The sequence below is a fragment of the Rhinichthys klamathensis genome, unplaced genomic scaffold (genome assembly GCF_029890125.1).
Source record: "Rhinichthys klamathensis goyatoka isolate OS25496 unplaced genomic scaffold, OSU_Roscu_1.1 h1tg000446l_1, whole genome shotgun sequence".
Classification (NCBI taxonomy): domain Eukaryota; kingdom Metazoa; phylum Chordata; class Actinopteri; order Cypriniformes; family Leuciscidae; genus Rhinichthys; species Rhinichthys klamathensis.
The window spans coordinates 1245348-1266569 of record NW_026606941.1 but is presented as its reverse complement, the minus strand read 5'-3'; the positions used below and the strand labels follow the sequence as shown (position 1 = coordinate 1266569).

General features: G+C 37.9%; 1 protein-coding gene across 1 annotated transcript; it reads left to right on the top strand.

The window, feature by feature from the left end:
- Positions 1–2061: 2061 nt before the first annotated feature.
- Positions 2062–7475, top strand: slitrk3b (SLIT and NTRK-like family, member 3b). Its single transcript, XM_056236385.1, has 2 exons — positions 2062–2976; positions 4080–7475. Exon 2 carries the CDS (start codon positions 4104–4106, stop codon positions 6756–6758), a length of 2655 nt encoding a protein of 884 aa, XP_056092360.1. The 5' UTR covers positions 2062–2976; positions 4080–4103; the 3' UTR covers positions 6759–7475.
- Positions 7476–21222: the final 13747 nt, after the last annotated feature.

Here is a 21222-nt window from a genome sequence, read left to right as displayed (position 1 = left end):
AATACAATGGTACAAAACAAATATTAATACATAAATAGGTTGGTAAATTAACATTATATCAGATAATGAAATACGGTTTATTACTGTAAATTTTAAGTTAAGTCTGTAAAACCAATAACGTCTGTACCATATTTTTGATGGTAAAGTTCTGGCAACCACAGCTGCCGGTATTTTACCGTAAAAATTGCATTTTATTTTTTACAGTGAACGTTTAGGGTCAATACAGGTAAAGTGGAACAGTTTCTGACAATTTGTCATCACTGTTGATTTTAAAATATGATCTATATGGCTACATAAGTGCTTTAGAACTTAATGCTGATTTTAAAGGGACAAACATACACATAATGATATGATTCAAGCTATTGTGCCCCCTATACTTATAGCAACCTATGGTCCTGAATGGTCTTATATGAAAAGATTTAACAAAAGATTCTAATTGGTCAACCAAGGCATTCAGTGGTCAGATTTTTCCTATTCGCCGTCGTCCATGGCAACGCTGTATATCTCATAACTGATGGCACTTCAGTATTAATATACTGTAATTTTGCTGCAGTGTTCATCTTGTTGCTATAGGCTGATTGTTTTGTAAATTTTAGTATGCGATATAAAATATTCATTTTTATATGATAACAAACAGCTGTTTATATTGTAATCTAAAAAACAACAAAACAATTAAAATGCATATTTTTTATCATTTATATGTTAGTACACCTGTCTGTACGGACACTGCCATTCTCCTGCATGGCTTCTAAAATAGCACCCTTCATCCACAGCACTTCCATCATGAGTTTACATGGGGACTCCAAGGGACAGGTTCCCATGGCAACTGATTTATATCCTAATTAAAATGGGAGGGTAGTTTAATTAGCCTAACACTGGTTATTCCTCAAGGCCGGGCGTCCTTGGTGGAGGTGTGAGGAGAGGGGTCATTGCTCTGTGCTATCCATGAGGAGCACCTCACTAAATGGTTAAAGCACCTGTGGATCCAGATAGCTCCCTCTCCTGCACCTCAGCGTCAGCTACACCCTTCATCTTCTGTTTCTAAAGCTGGATAATTAATGACCAGCTCCAGGCTAAATGAGCGTCAAATGGCCTGACCACCAGATTACATCTCGTGATTTATTTTTCTTCTGGAAAAATTACACCTCTAATTGTGTCTCTTCAGTGGCAAATTGAGACAGTTGGTTTTGTCAAACAGTCTTTGTTGGTTTCATGTGAGAGGGATTTATAATTGAACGAGAGTGCTTTAAATGATTTGTTAATTAGTCTAAGGTTGTTAAAATCATGTAAATCCTTAATACAATCATTCTTCAAACAAAGCTAATCTTTTGTAATTATATTAATTACATACAATTACTTGCTTAAATTGATCAGTGGAAAGCATGACTTGGCTATTATAATATTATGGAATGGAGATTGAATTGTTTTCTTTGAAGGGGGTTGAAATATGCGTTCAGACGTTTGGGGTTTCTGGACCCCATTACTATCCTGTCAATCACCTCATCATGTGCCCTACACCTATACCTGTAATAGCGATCATAATTTCAACCCCACAATTCCTAATCATTTTTTTTTGTTTGTATTATTTGTTTCTCTTCTAAGGTCTCTGGTCAATAATCTTGCAGCAATATGATGGAGAAACTCTGCTTTAATCACCTTTAACAGGCTTTTGAAGAAAAGGGAATCTGCTGTCGCAAGCTAATTCACTGGAACATGTTCAGATGATCTGCAGCCCTGATCTGTGTGATGGCATTAAAGATTTTTTTTTTTTAAGGATCTTCAGGAAAATGCTTTAATGCTCAAAGGCACGGAGAGCTGCTGAGACAGAGTATTAACTAGCTTTAGCTTAGATTCTCTGTTACCTGTGGGAAATTCACAATAAAGGGAAAACTAAAGTCGATATGCCTATGTGTTCAGAATATTACTCTGGATATATGAGAAATTAGTTTGCTTTGGTTTTAATACATAGATCGCAGGCTATTTATTAAGCATTTATTTATCCATGCATATCACTGTCAAATGACAAACTCATTATGAAGTAATTAACTGGTGATTTATAAGATAATTAATCAGCCATATGAGAAATAAGCAAAAGTGGGCATCAAGTCAACATTGTTCATTCTCAGTTCCAAAATAAGCAACATGCCCATGTATGAAGCACCACATTGTTGTGCAGTAGCAGATGGCACTATGTTTCCATGGTAACCAAATTAAGGTTTCATTAAATTGTTAGGGGCCTATATCATGAAGGATGATGAATAAGTAACACAAGAAGCCATATCGCTCTGGGAATAGTTGCAGTATTATTTAATAATACGAGTAAAGTGGCTTACAAAACCCGTCGCCAGCGTTACGTATTCTGGGTACAAACAAACTCAACTACTTTCTCTCGTAAATTAATGCAAATCTCACAAATATGTCTCATGAGAGGAGAGCGAGCGTAACACATTAAATCGCGTTAAAAAGCCAAGTTAAATCTGAAACGGTGTGTCGCGCGCCGACTGCTGCGTTCATATTATTCTCATCATCTCGCGCATATTTTGGAGCGTTTCATAGCAGGGCTGCAGGCGGGCGGGCGCGCGCGCTCGATGCAATATATTTTACTTGGAGACCGAAGTCCGAGGCAGCGCCATCCTGTGATTTTATTTCCATGCCAACTTGAACCGGGTTAGTTTTTGTAACTGTTTCCAACCGAAATGTACTAAGATCTCGCTCATCATCAGTCCTCACAGTGGTGCTGAACTGCAGCCTTCGCTGTCTTCACTGTTGAGCGCTCGTCAGGGGAGCGGACCTGCATCCTAAAGCAAACCTTTCTGAGACATTGCAGTCCTGTCACGTCTTCGGCTCTCCTATTTGCTTCCACCAAGAGAGCGGAGAGAAGAAGAAGAAGCGGCTCAACGGTGGTGACATGGCAAGAAGCAGCATTATTTAAAGTGCTCAATCTTCTGCTCTTTTAATTCCACTGCAGCAACCTGAGTGAGTAGCGCACATTTCTGCTCAGTTAATGCCTCTGATATGGATCCGGACGCGGGCGGTGGTAAAGCCAGACAAAGGGGAATGCTAATAGATTGCATTTTAGCGCACTGGATTATCATTATGTGTTAATTATATATCTGACAGCCTAATATAATGGCATGAATCACTCTTGTTAAGCTAATGGACTATACATTGTGTTTAGCTTCCATAAGTTCAGCTTTTTCATGCAGTGCTTGAATGGTTTCCTTATGTCTGTATTGCATACTCAGTTCAAAGCTGGATCTGATCTTTGGGTCTGCTCTGTCGAGAGCAATGTGATTGTATGGGCTGGATTTCAGTTTAACTTTGTCTTAATTTTTTTAATTTATCTTGTTGGGTTTACATGGATTTGCCAAATAAGAATATCATTTTTCTTATCATACTTTTTCTTATCATACTCATACTTTACCTCAAAGTACTGTAACTGCAAGAAAAACTGTTCGTGTCTGTTACCCTAAAGATTTTGCTTGCAATAATATGCTTTGCATGCATTAGTGGCAGCCTGAGGGAGCTACATTATTTCAATGACCTGTATGCACATACCCCTTCAGCAATCAATAGAACCTAGGTCTTATTAACATCACATTCCTAAGTGCCCTGCTTTGCACATTAGCTAATAGGTGCTCATGGAGGAGGGGAGAAAGAAATATTTTCCATGGAGGTCAAATTGATATTCCAGAGTCATTAGCTGATTTAGAAACTAAATCGAAACCTCTAGAGAAGCATTATGCCTTTAAATGGATTATGTCACATTTTGCATCTTCTCAATATCACTTTAGTAAATGCAGCAGGCATACTTTTAAGTCAGTATTAAGCTCTGGTGCATTTGCTGACATTGGTAATTGAAGCCTTTATTTTTTATTTCGACTATATTGTTTGCAGTAAAAAGCTGCAGTCAAAGCTGCTAAGCTGCATTATGCTCCGTCATACAGTATAGATGATAGCCTCCCCTATTCTTCAGTATTATCACAACTAACTTGTCAAAAGTCAACATCATTGGAATTGAGCAGTTGTTCATCATCCTCTCTGTATTCACGCCACTAAAACTGTTGTATTTTTTTCAGTGCAGTGAAGGAGCTCTTGAGGCTATGCACTTGCCTGCATTTGGTGAAAGCATGTTGTGGGTTACACTGCTAAGCACAATTGCACTTGGATGGACGACACCTATCCCTCTACTTGATGATTCAGAAGAAATAGACGAACCTTGCTTTGAGCCCTGCTACTGCGAAGTGAAGGAAGGCCTGTTTCACGTTCATTGTGACAGCAAAGGATTTACAAATATTAGCCAAGTCTCACAGTCATGGCTTAGACCATTCAAGCTCTACGTGCAGAAAAACTCGTTACGGAAGCTCTACTTCAACAGTTTTTTGCACTTGAACAATGCAGTGGCCATTAATCTGGGCAATAATGCCCTGCAGGACATCCATGTTGGGGCTTTCAATGGTTTGAGCTCCCTGAAGAGGTTGTACCTTCACGAAAACAAGCTGGAAGTGTTCCGGAACGACACATTTCTCGGACTGGAGAGTTTAGAATACCTTCAGGCAGACTATAATGTCATCAAGAGAATAGACAGTGGGGCGTTCCGAAATCTCCACAAACTCAGAGTGCTCATCCTTAATGACAATTTAATACCCATGCTGCCGGCGTTTCTTTTCAGATCTGTCTCTCTGACGCACCTTGACTTGAGAGGCAACCGACTAAAGACGTTGGCTTATAAAGGGATTTTGGAATATATCGGTCGCAGTCTTATGGAGATCCAGTTGGAGGAGAACCCTTGGAACTGTGTCTGCGATATCATCCAGCTCAAGGCCTGGTTGGAGCGGATTCCGTACACTGCAGTTGTTGGCGAGATCACGTGCGAGTACCCTTTCCACCTCCACGGAAAGGACCTCAGAGAGATCAAACGCGGTGAGCTTTGTCCCTTATTAAATGATGGCGAGATTGAGTCAATTCTAGCCGTCCTACACTTACCATTCTACACAGGGAGAGCGAGGCCTACAAAGCCATCATCTATAGTCTCCCCTAATCAAAACACTGTCTCCTCTGTGGAACAAAGAGAAAGACCTCCAAAGCCAACAAAAAGACCCAGGCCCTCAAAGACACCACCAACACCACGCAGTGTGTTCCCTAATCAGCCGCCTGTAGCCGGATACCAGACACGGCCGCCTATACCTATCATTTGCCCCATTGGATGTACCTGTAACTTGCATATTAATGACCTTGGTTTGACAGTCAACTGTAAGGAGAATGGTTTTCGGAACATTTCTGAGTTGATGCCTCGACCCTTGAACGCCAAGAAGCTTTACTTAAGTGGAAATCTCATTCAGAGAATATACAAGTCTGATTTTTGGAATTTCTCCAGTCTTGATTTATTGCACTTGGGAAACAATCAGATATTTTACGTTCAAGAGGGGGCTTTTGTTAATCTCCCTAATTTGAGAAGCCTTTACCTGAACGGTAATAGTATTGTTAAGTTAACTCTTGATATGTTCCATGGTTTGCACAGCCTTGAGTATTTGTATTTTGAGTACAATGAGATACGAGAAATCCAGCCGGCTGCCTTCAGTTTAATGCCCTCCCTGCAGCTTGTCTTTCTCAACAACAACCTCTTGCGAACATTGCCCGTGGGAACGTTTGCAGGTAGCTCGCTGACACGCCTGAACCTGCGGAACAACTACTTTCATTGCCTCCCAGTCAGCGGCGTTCTAGAACACCTGCATGCTGTAGTCCAGATCGACCTAAATCAGAACCCCTGGGACTGCTCCTGTGACATCATCCCTCTCAAAGAGTGGCTGGACACGCTGAGCTTAGTGGTCATAGTCGGAGAAGTGGTGTGTAAGACCCCCGAGCTGGTCTCAGGAAAAGATTTACGCTCTCTGAATTCTGAAGTGATTTGCCCTGAGCTCCGACAGTCCTCACTGTCTCCTGCCGAATCAGATAGTGGGCTTATCACTACGTATCCCGAGGTGGGGCCGCACCCGCCGAAAGGTGCCATACCCCTCTCTGTTCTCATTCTCAGCCTGCTGGTTCTGTTCGTGTCTGCCTTCTTTGCTGCTGCAGCTCTTTGCGCATATGCTCTCAAAAAGCGTGAAAAGCTTCCCTTTAGGAAGCAAGGGGAAGTGGGCCTGGCAGGCATTCAGATGGAATGTGGGATATTCACAGAACAGCCACCAACCTTACCAGAAACTCCTCCTTCCAATCACGTGTACGATAGCATCGGTGCTCCCTCTTCGCACATGTGCAGCAACCCCGTTTACAAAAGCGGACAGGAGGAGTCAGGGCAGAAGCATCCATTCTCAGAGACAAAAGAGAGTGGTTCACACTACAGAACGCTGGTGGAGAAGGAAAAGGAGTGGACCATGGCCATCTCCAGCTCCCCCATTAACACTATTGGCAGCGTCGGCCCGCTGTGTGGTGACATTGCCGGCTTTCATGAAAACGGAATACTCTGTCCGACTGTCATTGATAGCCAAGGTCCCACGCCCAAGGTGGGATTAGTGGACAGTCTTTTTGGCACAACTCCCCAGTTTAGCAACCTGCCTGACAGACAGTACGCGTGTACGCATCCTCCCTCAGAGTATCCACATGCCAAACAGGATGCCAGACAAAAGCAAACGATCACAACCACAGGGACAAGGACAGGATGTCCTAATCAAACCCAAAGTGATTACCCTGAGCTGAGGGCTAGACTCAAAACAAAGATGGATTACATTGATATGCTGGATAGGTCATATCAATTCTAAGACATGTCAGATATAAGACTGCACATTCAAAATGAAAATGGTAAGATGGAAAAAGAATTCATGCGATGTAAGATGGTATGGTTTTCCCTCAAGTTGCTCTGGAGGAAATCCCTTGTTCAGATTTTTTAAAGTGCCTTCATAAGAGCAGCCAGCAATGTTGTAAATGAGTATTTTTGTATCACAGTTTTATTTATCTAAAATACATAGATTTACATTAGAAGGAAAAGGATCAACTGCTGTTTCCAGACTTTGCAATGTTGGTAAACGTGAAGCAAATTATTCGTATGAATGCAGGGCGTGCGGTCTTGGCTTTTACTCGTTTGCATCAAAAACTTCGGAGATATTTTTTATTTAACTAAAAATTGTCTATCAGCAATAGAGATACTGCAGTTATTGTATAACTGTTAAGTGCTTTGTTGAATCTGTATTTTCAAATTGAGTAGATTGTCTTTATCTGGACTTATTGAATGGTTTTATGGACCAAGCTAAGGTCAAAACATGTAAAAGATTGGGAACTATTGATCATGTCTATGGACGTACCTTTCCATGGTCTATCTCACATAGGCAAAGACAGATATGTGCATATATTTATTCTTAGATTTCAGTGTTGCAATTATTATTGTAAGACATCATGTTAAATCAGTGTATAATGATTATGCCTCTGGTTTAGCCTTCCTTGAAAAAATAACCTATGAATTCAATAAAGGGTGCTAAACTAAGCCAAGTTCTGCAAACTGTACCATTTTGAGTTGCAGACATGCAGATTTTGGCCTCTGCAGCATACACACACACGCACGCACACACGCACACACACACACACACACACACACACACACACACACACACACACACACACACACACACACACACACACACACACACACACACACACACACACACACACACACACACACACACACACACACACACACACACACACACACACACACACACACACACACACAGCAGTTTATCCACATGCTTATAATATGCTTCAAAATAGATTCAATAGAACAAAGTGTTTCAAACGAGACCTTGTATGCTGGAAACTAGAAAATAACAGTGTGAAATTTGTCAGAGATTGCATGATATTGACACAGTCAATTTGCGAAAGACTCTGTCAGGTCACCCACATACCTGGAGGAGAGGAAGCAGAGAATATGTGCAGCATTCTTATAGCATCCTCTGCAGTCTCCAGTCCCCTGAGTGTCCATGGGAGGGCATCAGTTAGATACACCTATTCACCATGCATAAGCTGGCTTAACCTAGTTACGCAGCATTGCGTAAGGGTGAAAAATACCTTTTTTGGCGTCACACTGTAAAAACCTTGAATAAAGCCAAACCTGGAAAGAGATGAAGCTGAATATTTATGAATATCGGAAGTTCCATCATCCCGCGATTTGACTTTTTTTTTTATTCCTCACCTCATTCACATGATCTTTTTTTTTTTCGCTTTTATAATTTCTCGTCTCATTGTATGAAATGCAATTACAAACCTCCACTTAGAGCCAGCTAAACACATATTCCCATTTTAGTCACAAAGAGCTACACTGTAAAAAGTAATTGTTGATTCTACTTAAGAAAAACTAGTGAATTTAACTTACTTTGAAAACTCAGTTGATTTAACTTGATTACACTGTGTACTGTGAACTTTTAGGTGAAACTAAACAAATCTAGTACATTGTTCTTAAGATTGGTAAGTGTATTGTACTAAAGGCATGTTCACACTGTTGCAAATATCTGGAGCACAGAATTTGCATATAATAATAATAATAATAATGAAATTAATAACATTTTTAGTAAATACCATACAATTAGAAACGGTTTGATGATAGCTATAGCTATATATATATATACATACGCGCGCACACACACACACGTGCGTGTGTATTTATTTATTAATAAGCCATCGGCTGCTACTGCTTCACAGTACTTATTTGTATTACAGAGCTTTATATATTTACTGGTCATTGGTTATGAAGTTTCAGCATGAGACGAAACAACTCGGGGTTTTTTTCATCTCGCGCATGCGCATTTGCCCAATTGGACGGTTGAACTTGAAGAAGACGACATCGACGAAGAACTTCATCTCGTGTTCGGGATCGGGATGCGGCAGCAAAACTAGGTATGCTAGCCTCTTGAACAACTATTTATCAACTTTAATGTCATTGTATTGCTTAAAAACAGAATTTATTTAGCTCATTGTGCAGTAAGAGGAAAAGGCACACTGAAGTTACGTTAGTTTTATGTCGAATGAGACCAGTTGAGACAAGTGGCTTACTAGCTAACGTTAGGTTGCAAAAATCGATTTTTACTGAACACTGTTTTATGTACAGTTTGTAAGCTGTGTTAATCGTTTATAAGTTCGGGGATTATCAATAATAATATGTAAATCCTGGCTGTGCGGCCTAACGTTACTTTCATTCTGTCTAGAAAGTTCGATGCTCACGTGTCGTTCACATGGAAATTAACAACACGATGCATTAATTAAAATAGTGTAACTAACAAGCAGGTATTAGCTTATTTTGTCTTTTTATTTTGTGACAGATTCACTCAACGTTTCACCAATAACTTCAAGACTTAATGTGGAGACATTGGCTGCAGCAGATTAAAATGACGTAAGCTCATCGCAATTATGTTTCGATAGCAAAACAAATGTTGCTTTTGCTGTTGTTTTTTTGCTCTGTGTTGTGCTAGTGTCGAGCGCTATTCAATATACATTTTTATAACTTTGCAGAAATCCAACATCAATGCGGAACAAACACCCGTTCTTCATGGCCTACCACTCCTTCTCGGAGAGGACCCCACCGATTTTTACAAGACATGTTTTGTAAGTATTTTTTTCTCTGATGTGATTCTTATTTAACAGGCAAACTGTTCTTCAAACAGTTGATATCTGGCAAGAAGAGTTATGAAGGCAAGAAAAACAGTCAGGACATTGAAACAAAGTAAGGGTTAGAGAAAAGAAAGTGAAAGATAAGTTTTATTTATTTGTTTGTTTCACATTTTAATGAGTATGTGCTCTTAAAGGGATAGTTCACCCAAAAATAAAAATTCTGTAATTTACTCACCCTTATGTTGTTCCAAACCTGTATGAGTTTCTTTCTTCTGTTGAACACAAAATAATATGTTTCGAAGAATGTCGGTAATGAAACAGTTTAGTTTACCCATTGACTTCCATAGTATTTTTTCTAACTATGGAAGTCAATGGCTACTCTCAACTGTCTGGTTAACAACATTCATCAAAATATCTTCTTTTCAATTCAACAGATGAAAAAAAACTCATGCAGGTTTAGAACAACTTGAGGGTGAGTAAATTATGACAAGATTTTCATTTTTAGGTGAACTATCCCTTTAAAGCAACACTTCACCGTTTTTCCATATTAAACTGTTATTCCCTTTACTAAGACGAGTTGATACATTCCTCTCTCGTCTCAGTGCATGCACTCAATCGCTCTGGCGCGCGCAGACACTTTGTTAGCACTTAGCTTAGCCCAGTTCATTCATTAGGATTCAAACAGAGATGAAGTTAGAAGCGACCAAAAACCTCCACGTTTTCCCTATTTAAATACAGTTAGACGAGTAGTTACACGACCAAGTATGATGACACAAAATAAAACGTGGTTCTTTTCTAAGCGGGTAAAATGGATAACTAATGTATGGCGGAATAGCACTTGAGAGCACTTCAACTCAGCGCAGTAATATCATTTTTCAGGAGTGATGATATTACTGCACAGAGTCCAAGTACTATTCCGCCATACATTATAGTTATCCATTTTACCCGCTTAGAAAAGCGCCACGTTTTATTTTGTGTCACCTTACTTGGTCGTGTAACTGTATTTAAATAGGGAAAACGTGGAGGTGTTTGGTCGCTTCTAACTTCATCTCTGTTTGGATCCTAATGAATGAACTGGGCTAAGCTAAATGCTAACAAAGTGTCTCCGCGCGTCAGAGCGATTGAATGCACGCACTGAGATGAGAGAGGTATGTATCAACTCGTCTTAGTAAAGGGAATAACATAGTTTAATATGAAAAAACGGTGGGAGTGTTCCTTTAAAATATGTTTTGTGGCTTTCTTTGACCTCATTTTTGTTTATGCTATTCCCATTTTTAGGACTGATGACAATGAAGATATGTCCAACATTGAAATAGGTATTCTGACAGTGATTCCCGAGTCGTCTGCAACCGCTGCCGTACCCTACTCCCTGCATCTTGATGCGTCAACAACAGCAATCGTTCTGGAAGGTACAGTGGTTGTGGATGATCTTGAAAATCTTCCACAAGCAATGTGTTTGCTCTTTGGACTAATTTATGCTCGAAACCTGCAGCACTGAAGAGCACATTCGACTTCATACAGAGAGTGATTTTGTCCCTTGGCCACAAGTCACTCAAACCTAAAATCCAATCACTGAAAAATCGCCTGATGCAGTAATAGATCATAGCCATGATGCTTTGAGTGAATAGAGCTGTCTTTAAAGGAACACTCCACCTTTTTTTATCATATTAAACTATGTTATTCCCTTAACTAAGACGAGTTGATACATACCTCTCTCGTCTCAGTGTGTGCACTCAATCGCTCTGGCGCGCTAGACACTTTGTTAGCACTTAGCTTAGCCCAGTTAATTCATTAGGATCCAAACAGAAAAGCGACCAAACACCTCCACGTTTTCCCTATTTAAATACAGTTACACGAGTAGTGTAACTCGACCAAGTATGGTGACACAAAATAAAACGTGGCGCTTTTCTAAGCGTGTAAAATGGATAACTATAATGTATGGCGGAATAGCACTTGAGAGCACTTCGACTTGGCGCAGTAATATCATCACTCCTGATGATGAGAGGATTTTTTAGGAGTGATGATATTACTGCACCGAGTCGAAGTGCTCTCAAGTGCTATTCAGCCATACATTATAGTTATCCATTTTACACTGGTGTAATCATCTTACACCATTCTCGGTCGTGTAACTACTCGTGTAACTGTATTTAAATAGGGAAAACGTGGAGGTGTTTGGTCGCTTCTCTGTTTGAGTCCTAATGAATGAACTGGGCTAAGCTAAGTGCTATCAAAGTGTCGCGACGCGCCAGAGCGATTGAGTGCACGCACTGAGACGAGAGAGGTAGGCCTATGTATCAACTCGTCTTAGTTAAGGGAATAACATAGTTTAATATGAAAAAACGGTGGAGTGTTCCTTTAAGAGAACTCTAAAGAAAATTGTTCAGTACTGTTTTACAGATACGTCAGTGTTTTCCAATTGTTGAAAATGAAAAAATATAAAAATATCCATATTTAACAGGATGTTTTGAATTTCAAGTTTACTTGTTTGGTTTTAGAATAGAGTTTTATAAGAAGAGAATTTTAAAGAGAACTGTAGTAGGAAAGGCATTCTGTACCAAACTCTGTGACTTAAACGCTCTGCTTTCAACCACTGTTGAAACATTGTAAAGATGTTAAAAACAAAGAAACATTGATGTCTTTATTGTCTTTAGTTTTTTTTGTTTTTTCTTGAGTGCATTGTGCTTTATTTCTAAAATGTTGTTGGCGGGCCAGTAATGTTTTAACATTATTATTGTTGAACAAATAAACATTCTAGTGTTTTGCCAAATGTGTTGTCTGTCTTTGTATTTTCAACTTAGAATTTTGAGTACAACTTGCTTGAGAAATTTAAGGCAATCAGTTTCCACACATTCCTCTAGTAAAATGAACAAGCAGACATGTTAAATTAACTGTTTTGTTTAAGTTCTGCTTACAAATCTCAACTTAAATCTGTAAGTTGCCTAAACTTGAGTTTATTAATTTACCTGTACTCAAGTTTTATGGTAACCTCTACAAATACACAAGTTAACTCTACAAAGAAGTAGACAGTAGTATCAAGTCAAAACTTATGACCTAATTTGCTTGAAAAATTTGAGGCAATCAGTTTCCACAGCTTTTCTTAGTAAAGTCAACTTATTACTTTTTACAGTGTACAGTAAACATTAAAGTAATGGAGTGTCTAAAGTATGAAAGTGTGTGCCTGATTGTTTTAGTTGCTCACAAAAGGGTTTTGCTATTGGTCCAGCTTCTCTTGAAATTGGCCAGTCGACAATCTGACAGTCCAAGGACATGCATGTGAAAGGAGGGTAACGTCAGAGCCCCGGATCTACCCTTATCGCGCTGCCCCTGTTTATTTTTGCTAATGTTGTACTTGGCAGATTCCATCCCTCACAGGCCATCCATCATTTACACAGTTGGACGTTCATAACGGCATTTCTGCTTCTAGCACAGACCTGCTTGTCACAGAGAGCAGCTTCCTAACCACCTTTCCTCAGTGATAATTCACAAAGCTTTTGTCCAAAGTATGAGGAGAGATAATCCTCTCAATGCCACTCCAGTAACCCTCATTATACGCCTCTGCTACCCAATCCCACAGACGGCCTGGCCAACTGATCCTGTATGCAGAGAATGCGATCGCAGGGGCAGTCAGCTGCTCTGCAACATAGTGCTCATGTGCCTCGCCAAGACAAAGTGGCATTTAACCAAGAGACCATGAACAGAGAGAAATGGGCAAATGTGAAATGACAGCTTATGTTTAATGGTTGATGCAATCTAACTAACCAGCAGTTACTTTCTTTGAGAGTATTGTGTGACTATTTTTATGGGAATGCTCCTAACATAAAGTGTCATCATTATGAGGTTAATAATTACTTCTGTAAAAATGCTCTCAGAACAGCCATTTAACAAAACACTGTTATTATGAATTCTGAACACGACATATGGCGATGAATGCGAAAATGTAATGCGCCGCACCACGGATAATGTGTCCCCAACACGTAAATGAGCCACAAAGTACCTGCAGAATTTTCAATGGGATGCAATTAGTCAGCAAACGGCGTGTGCCGTTGCTCTCTGACATTTGCATTTTTACCAGAGACTGTGGCCTTTTCCTCTGGCTGTCACGCCTGTAATGTGTCTGCTCAGACATGCCGTCAAAACCATTGCCCCTTGGGAAATTCAGGGACACCATAGTGCAGGCAGTTGTCATTTTACTTAGTTGAAAAGCTGGACAGCTTGGACATGGTTCAAGTGTTCCACTGTCGTCAATGCTGTTCTTTTTACCAAATTTATCACAGAGCAGAAAAATCTGAAAAAATTTGCACTGGCTTGCATTTAGATGCGCTTCTCTTTAAGAACTAGGCATGTTGTTGTTCTGAAAAACCTCAGCAAACGCCTTTCTAATACTGATAATACCTTTCTATATTGACCAATATTGCTGCGGTATTGTGTTGGGTGATATTTGCTGCATGTGGTTTGTGCTTTAACCTTTCAATATATTGAAGTTTTTTTTTTGTTGTTGTTGTTTTTTAAGAAAAGAGAAATAAAAAGAATGTGCTTGAAAGGGACAGGCAGAGACAGAGAGAGAAAATGGAAAGGTTCTTTAGAAACTACACATATAGCTTAAGTCGTTAGATTTTACACAGGTCAATATTTTATTGAACCAATTTAATCCCGAACCAATTTAATCCCTAGTGATCACTATACTATACTATACTATACTGTAAAATGGCAACTGCCAATTGTTACTCTAAAAAACTATGTCATCTAATCCTTACATTTTGTTTTGGTGGTGTATTGAGGTTTATTCAGTGAACATTTTTGATTTGAATAAAATTAAATTGTTTAGATGTTACCACACGAAGCACATTTTTCTATAGGGATGCAAAATGTATCTGTACCATACTGGTGCGGCCATTATATTAATTTTCAAGAATCAATGAATGAATATTGAATTGTCATATTCTTTTTTTCATATTATATTATAGGCTCTAAGTGAGTGTCAGATGATGGCAATGGTTAATCTTTAAAAACACAAATTTAATAACACTCTTAAATGGATTTTTATTTGTGAATGAATGAATATTCATTTTTCATACTGTACGTGATGCCTAAATTCACTTGTAGAATTGGAAATTATTTTTATTTATTTATTAAGACACAATAGTAATAATTTTTTATATGAATATAGCCATTTATCAGTTAATATTAAAAAAATATGTTTCTACTTATTATCAGTCAGAATTGTAATTTTGAGGTGTCCCTATTTAGTATGTTTTCAGTGTACTTTTCCCACTTTACAACACTACAGTATAATATTTTTCCCGCATTCGCATGTCACTCTGTGGCTCACATCTAGCAGATTGTCAGATCAGCTCAGAAACCCTGACTGAATAATAGATTGTCGTTGCTAGTATAGGAAATGATAAGAAAATATTACCTCACACCGCACACTTCTTTAAATGTACAGCTGGTGCAAGAACAGGCTCGTGCTTTGTATGCTGTACAGGTTCAATCTCTGTTTGAAGCAGCTTTGACACCATACTGAGAGCTTTGTCTTGGGAAAAGAGAGTAGGATGCTGTCAAACCAGATTTTTTTTGTTTCTCCTCCTTTACTTTTCTTTCTTCATCTGGAATTAAACTCTGCCAGCAAGCAGAAAAGTTGTATTTTAGTGTCTGACGAGTGATTTTTTATGCCCAATTTCTTCGTACAGCACGCCGGTGCTGATATAGTTAGTGTGAGCTGGTTATTCCCTGTCCATGGTGCTGAATTTCTTTTGTGCAAAGGATATAGGGAAGGTATCAGCAAGGCGTTCTGCAAGGCTCTGTGCTGTGCTGTGCAGCTTTTGCGGTGTGCTATTTCCTGCAGTGGGAGCTGTTTTTATGCATTTGAGGATGAATCTAGAATCTAGTACACTGTGATGCAGCAATCTGCACCGTCTCTTAAGTCCACCATCTGTTGTAGTTCTTGGACATTTATGGGAGATCTGTCAGTGTAATTGTGTGTTTGTCTTGGCTGGGAGGGCATTGATCTGACCTACGGTATCTAACGGAACACCAGTCACTGTCTCAGTAATTACAGGTTTTCATTAAGAAAACTTGATCAGCGTGCAAGGTGGAGACGAAATGAAAACAAAGCAAATTATATGTGGTATTTGTTTATTTGAATTGAATTGATTTGATTTTCTATATTTAAACGTTTGAAAGTAATGCTTTTTATCTCTGATATCTGCCAAAGGATTTATGGGAAATCACTATATTACAAAAGAGGCTTCTTGGAACTTTAGACAGCATGAAATGCTTTTAAACTGCACTTTATTTTTAATTAGGCCTATCTGTTATTCTCAATGGAGAATTTAGCTGATCATGATTTTTTTTTCTTTTCCCAGCAGCATGTTTCCTGGAAATATCTCTCACCTAGCAAATTCCTAACATCTTTCTTAATCTTATATAAAGGGAGAAAGAGACAGACATGCAAGCACAAAGCGATTGTGTTTTTGAGTGATGATTTTTATTATGCTAATAGTAAAATGCTGAAGTCTCCACAGAGATGTTTACGCTTGTGTCAGAGTGAGCAGCTTTGGGCAGGAGGGAACTAAATGTGGAAAGCAAACATAGAAGCAGATGAAAAAATAAAGCAGAAAAAAGCTCAAATGAACAAAGGAAGCTCTTTGTTTATTAATCTCCTATCCACGTTTCATGTCCTACTCAATCAGTTATGATAGAAAATTATGTTAGAGATCATGTACATGAAACGAGAGAGTGAGTCCTTGATGTGAGTGTCGACATGGTGGATGACGGCAAATATAATGCGCAACAGTCGGATTCCAGGAGTAAAAATCCCATTAATTTTCTCCATAGGGGAATTTATTTTGAACTAACTTACAGACCTTTAAAGACAGACCCACTGTGAACTTCAAGGTTGTTAATTGATCGTATAAGCTTTCGTTTTTAAAATGTGTTCAGAAATAGTTTTGTGTTCAGTGGAATTCCTGGTGAAAAACTACATTACCCATAATACTGCAGAGAAATCTCCACCAATCAGAAATCAAGATAAGCAAATCTCTCCAAAAGAACACTTTAGCACCTTCCCACAAGCATTCACGGGGACTGCAGTTCTTTCCCTCATTAAAGGAGTCATGAATTGAGAAATCTAATTTTCCTTTTAATATATAAGAGGTCATTGTAAAAAAAAAAATCCTGTAAGTTTCAGAGCTCAAAACTTCCAAGTTTTATTGAAACTGCCCAAACGACTACCGTAGTTTGGGATTTTGTCACATTATGATGTAATAGTAAAAAAGTCAATGCCTACTTCTACATCATCGCCTCTTTAGCCCCGCCCATCGATTCACCCATGTCATGTAGGAATATATTTTATTTATATATAAATTTAAATAATTTATATTCGATCTATATTCATATATAAATCTTATTTTATATGTATATATAAATCTGAGATGCAAACACAGGATTACTCCAGCAACAAAATGAAAGAGTTGCCTTTGAAGATTACAAGACCTTTTGCAGTGCCAAGCTGTGGAAAAACAGTCTTTGCATTGCCTTCCTTGTGATCATATTAAGAAAGTGTAAACTTTATTTTAACGAAGATTACAGATCGCGTCAGTAAGACACTGTTCATTTGTTTGCTTAAATTGACTGTGGATTCGTTTTTAACAAGATCCAATTCAACGCAGGCTTTTTCATCATGAAAATAAAAGATGACGCAGTTCCGACTATATTGGATCCGACAGCAATGTCGCAACAAGAGTGAGTACCCGGTAACCATGTTTTTACCATGTGTCACTATTGCTTTGTCTGAAACAGATTTGATATGTACTATTTACTATTTATACTGTAACTGTGAATAGTTGTGAAGACAGTGTTAACAGTATCAATCAACTGACGCCGATATCTATGGACTTTTAAGGTAATCAGCTAGATCACTTTGTTACTGGCGTTTTAGTCTATTTAAATATCTAAACATTAGTGTGAAGAAGAAAAATAAAAAAACTTTTAGATCTCAATTTGCATATGCGAGGGACATTGGTTATGCTCATCATCTTTGTTACCCAATAGTGGGCGTTTACTTTCAACTCTTGAATGTGACGCCCATCAAAACGGAGTGTTTGAAAGAGAGAGTCCAAACCAGTAGAGAAATAGCTTATTACTTCTAGGATGTTTTTTTATGTAAAAATAACATTATAAGTGGGCATCAGAGAGTATTAAGAGAGGGATTCTTTTTAAATCCCTAGGGTATTTTTATAAATAGGAAAAATACTAGAACCCAGGCCACTGAAAAAATGGACGGGCACTGTTGTACTCTTTTAGGAAATATCTAAAAAGCATGATTGACCAATCAGAATTAAGTATTCCAGAAAGCTGTTATATAAAATAATATACTGCAGTAATGATGGAATTCAATTCATAATATAACACTAGTTTCCATAATAAGCTAATTACAAAAGATTCCACTGATAAGACCATAACTAGCTAAATGTACAGTGCAAAGTGCAACATTTTAATTATTAAATCTCATGTCAGATTGACAGAAATAGTTTCGCTATCTTAATGTTTATAAGCTACCTGAAGCTATGTAGTGTTTCTGCATGATAAGACATAACAATAATAAAGAGCGTTTTTTCTGTTTTATATTGGATGCAACAGTATAATTACAAAGAGAGCATAATTAGAGTCTTGTGCCCTACCACCTCAAGAATATGCCGCTTCAATTTCTTTTTCAGTCAATCCCAAACCAATCAAAATATCTGCGGAGAGGCATATCCACTCTCTGTTTTTTCTTCCTCCACCATTTTCCTTCGTTTAAATGAGAGTGCTGACCCCATTAGATAAAAAAAAGAAGAGAAGACAGACTGTGTTCATTTTGAGAAGAGTGATTAATTACAGATGTTACTGAGACAATGAAATATAGATCATACCGACTGGGACTCCAGCCGGGTTTACTCAGTGTCAGGCTCTTCCAATTTTGATCAGAAGGAAAGGAATTTATTGCCGAGTTCTTTGGCACAGGTTTTTGTGATCATTAACATTCTCTTCAAAGGCTTGCAAAAAAGCATACTAACCAAAAAAAAAAAAGATCCACCCAAAAAGGGAGAGAAGGAAAGCTGTGACTTAGTGTGATGTGTTGTGGTAGATTTATCTAGATATTTTTTTTTGCAGAGTGTTGCAACTCATTTGGAGCTTGTGTGGCTTGTGTAAATGGCGTTCTGAAATGAAATCTCTAAACCAAATCCTTCGGTCGACAGATGCACGAGAGAACGAAATGGAAACGAGAGGATGTGCGAAGGAAAAAAAGGCGAGAGAAGATATACTTTGCATGGCTGAGATAAAGGACAGATCATTAGTCAGGGCTCTTAATATAACTGTAGGAACAGGAGAGCATGGCACTGCCAGTTTTTAGACATTTGGGATCTATTTTCCATTTTATGTGTACTTATCTGCAGATGTGAAACATCTATAGTTTACGTTAATGAAATGTGTAATTTACTTTTACACTGATAACATGACCTGGATTAAGCTGATTTTAAACTTTTTGTTTTATTTCTCCATCTTTTCCTGCACATTTTTAATTTCTCCTGGAAAAAACAATGACTAATATACGAGTCCACCTGCATTTTGGAACATTTCCAGAGGAAACATTATGCCAAAAAAAGCAATTTATTATTATGACAAAATGCAAATTGTGATAGACAACTCTATTAATCAGATGTAAATGGAATAAGTGTTCTTATTATAAATAGCATACACATAAGTGGACATTTTAAAATGAGCTTCATGCAGGGTTCGCTTTTTTCTTTTTTTTCCAAAAAATCATTGATAGATAGATAAATAGATAGATAGATAGATAGATATATAGATAGATAGATAGATAGATAGATAGTTAGATATAAATGTATCAAAGTTTCCACAAAAAGATTGAGCAGCACAACTGTTTTAACATTGATAATAATAATAAATGTTTCTTGAGCTCCAAATCAGCATATTAGAATGATTTCTGAAGGATCATGTGACACTGTAGACTGATGATGCTGAAAATTCAGCTTTGCAATCACAGAAATATATTTCATTAAAAATATATTAAAATAGAAAACGGTTTCAATTGTAATAATATTTCAAAATATTACCTTTTTACTGTATTTTTTGCTCAAATAAATGCAGCTTTGTTGAGCAAAAGAGACTTCTTTCAAAAGGATAAAAAATCTTACGAACTCCAAAACTTTTGAACGGTATAGTGTAACTTGCAATTTCATGTTTCAACCATAGATGTTCGGTAGAGAGGCCAACGTTATGGAGTGCATCTTTGAAGAGAAAGATCATCCTAAAATGTTGTCCCAAACCTCTATGACTTGCATTCTTCTGCAAGATTTTTTGAAGAACCCGGGGGAACAAACAACATTGGACCCTTTTGACTTTCATTGCGTAAAGAAAGAAAAAAAAAACTAAAATATATATTTCTTTTCTCTTGAAGAAATAAAGTCATACAGGTTTGGACATAATGAAGGAGTAAATAATAACAGAAATGAAATTTTTGGGTGATCTATCCTTTCAAGGAAACTAGAAAGCTTTTGCAGTATTAACTGCTGTCTGACTAATATCTGAGCAGTTAAAAAATAAAAAGCTATTGGGTTAACAGTAGTTTGAGAAGTGTAAAGTCACCAAGAATTCAAACTTGATAATATATATTTTTTTAAAGTTTATTATTTTTAAATAATTTATCCTTGCACACATAATTCTTTTTATATTAATATTTAATCAAAAACATTAACCTTTAACCCTAACATTTAACACTTTACAACAACATCTCTTCTCCCATGACGTATGCAATGACGGGACAATAGGCGGGACAGGGCAGGGAAATAATCTCTCCCCTCCAGCAATCTGTCACTCATTTAACACAATTAGCAAATGACAACAATACAACGATCTAATCAATTCCCAATGGATAAAATCCAGGCCTAGATTTTTTTCTCATTTGCGTTTCAGTCGGATATACACAATAGGGAAGAATTGCAACTTATACAATATAATAAAAGACGATTGCAGCTTCCGTTTAACTAATAACTCTATGACTGATCTTCCTTTTGTAATTCATTAAAAAAAATCCAACCTTGAAATCCAAGGATTACACAGTCTTTTTTTAAGTGAATTATAGTACTATATTACATTACATACTATAGTGGAATTATGGATTTAAACACCAATTCTCTAAATATGCAGTTTAATGCCGGTAAATGCCAATGTAATAATACATAATGCTCATGTAATTTATTTTTGCAAGTCTAGGTTGAATTCAGTGGAGTGAGCAGGAGTGACACCGTAAAGTAGTTTGCTCGATGCTTTCAGAATGTTGATGACGGTTTGTTGGTGTCAAGGGATAGGTTTGCAGACTTCATAATGAGAGTGAGAAGATTCACCATACACTCATTAGTAGGCTACCGTAGTGAAAGGACATTTTGTACAGCAAAAAAAAAAAAAAGTGCACAAGCTTGTCCCATAATGCTCCAATAAAAGCCTAATGATTTCCTCAGTTGTAACGCAGGCAGAGTTTAGCGGTCTCCATTATGAGTCTTTTTTTCATTTCCTCAGAGGAGGGCAGGTTATTGTTCACATCATCACTAGTCTCAATTCCAGAAC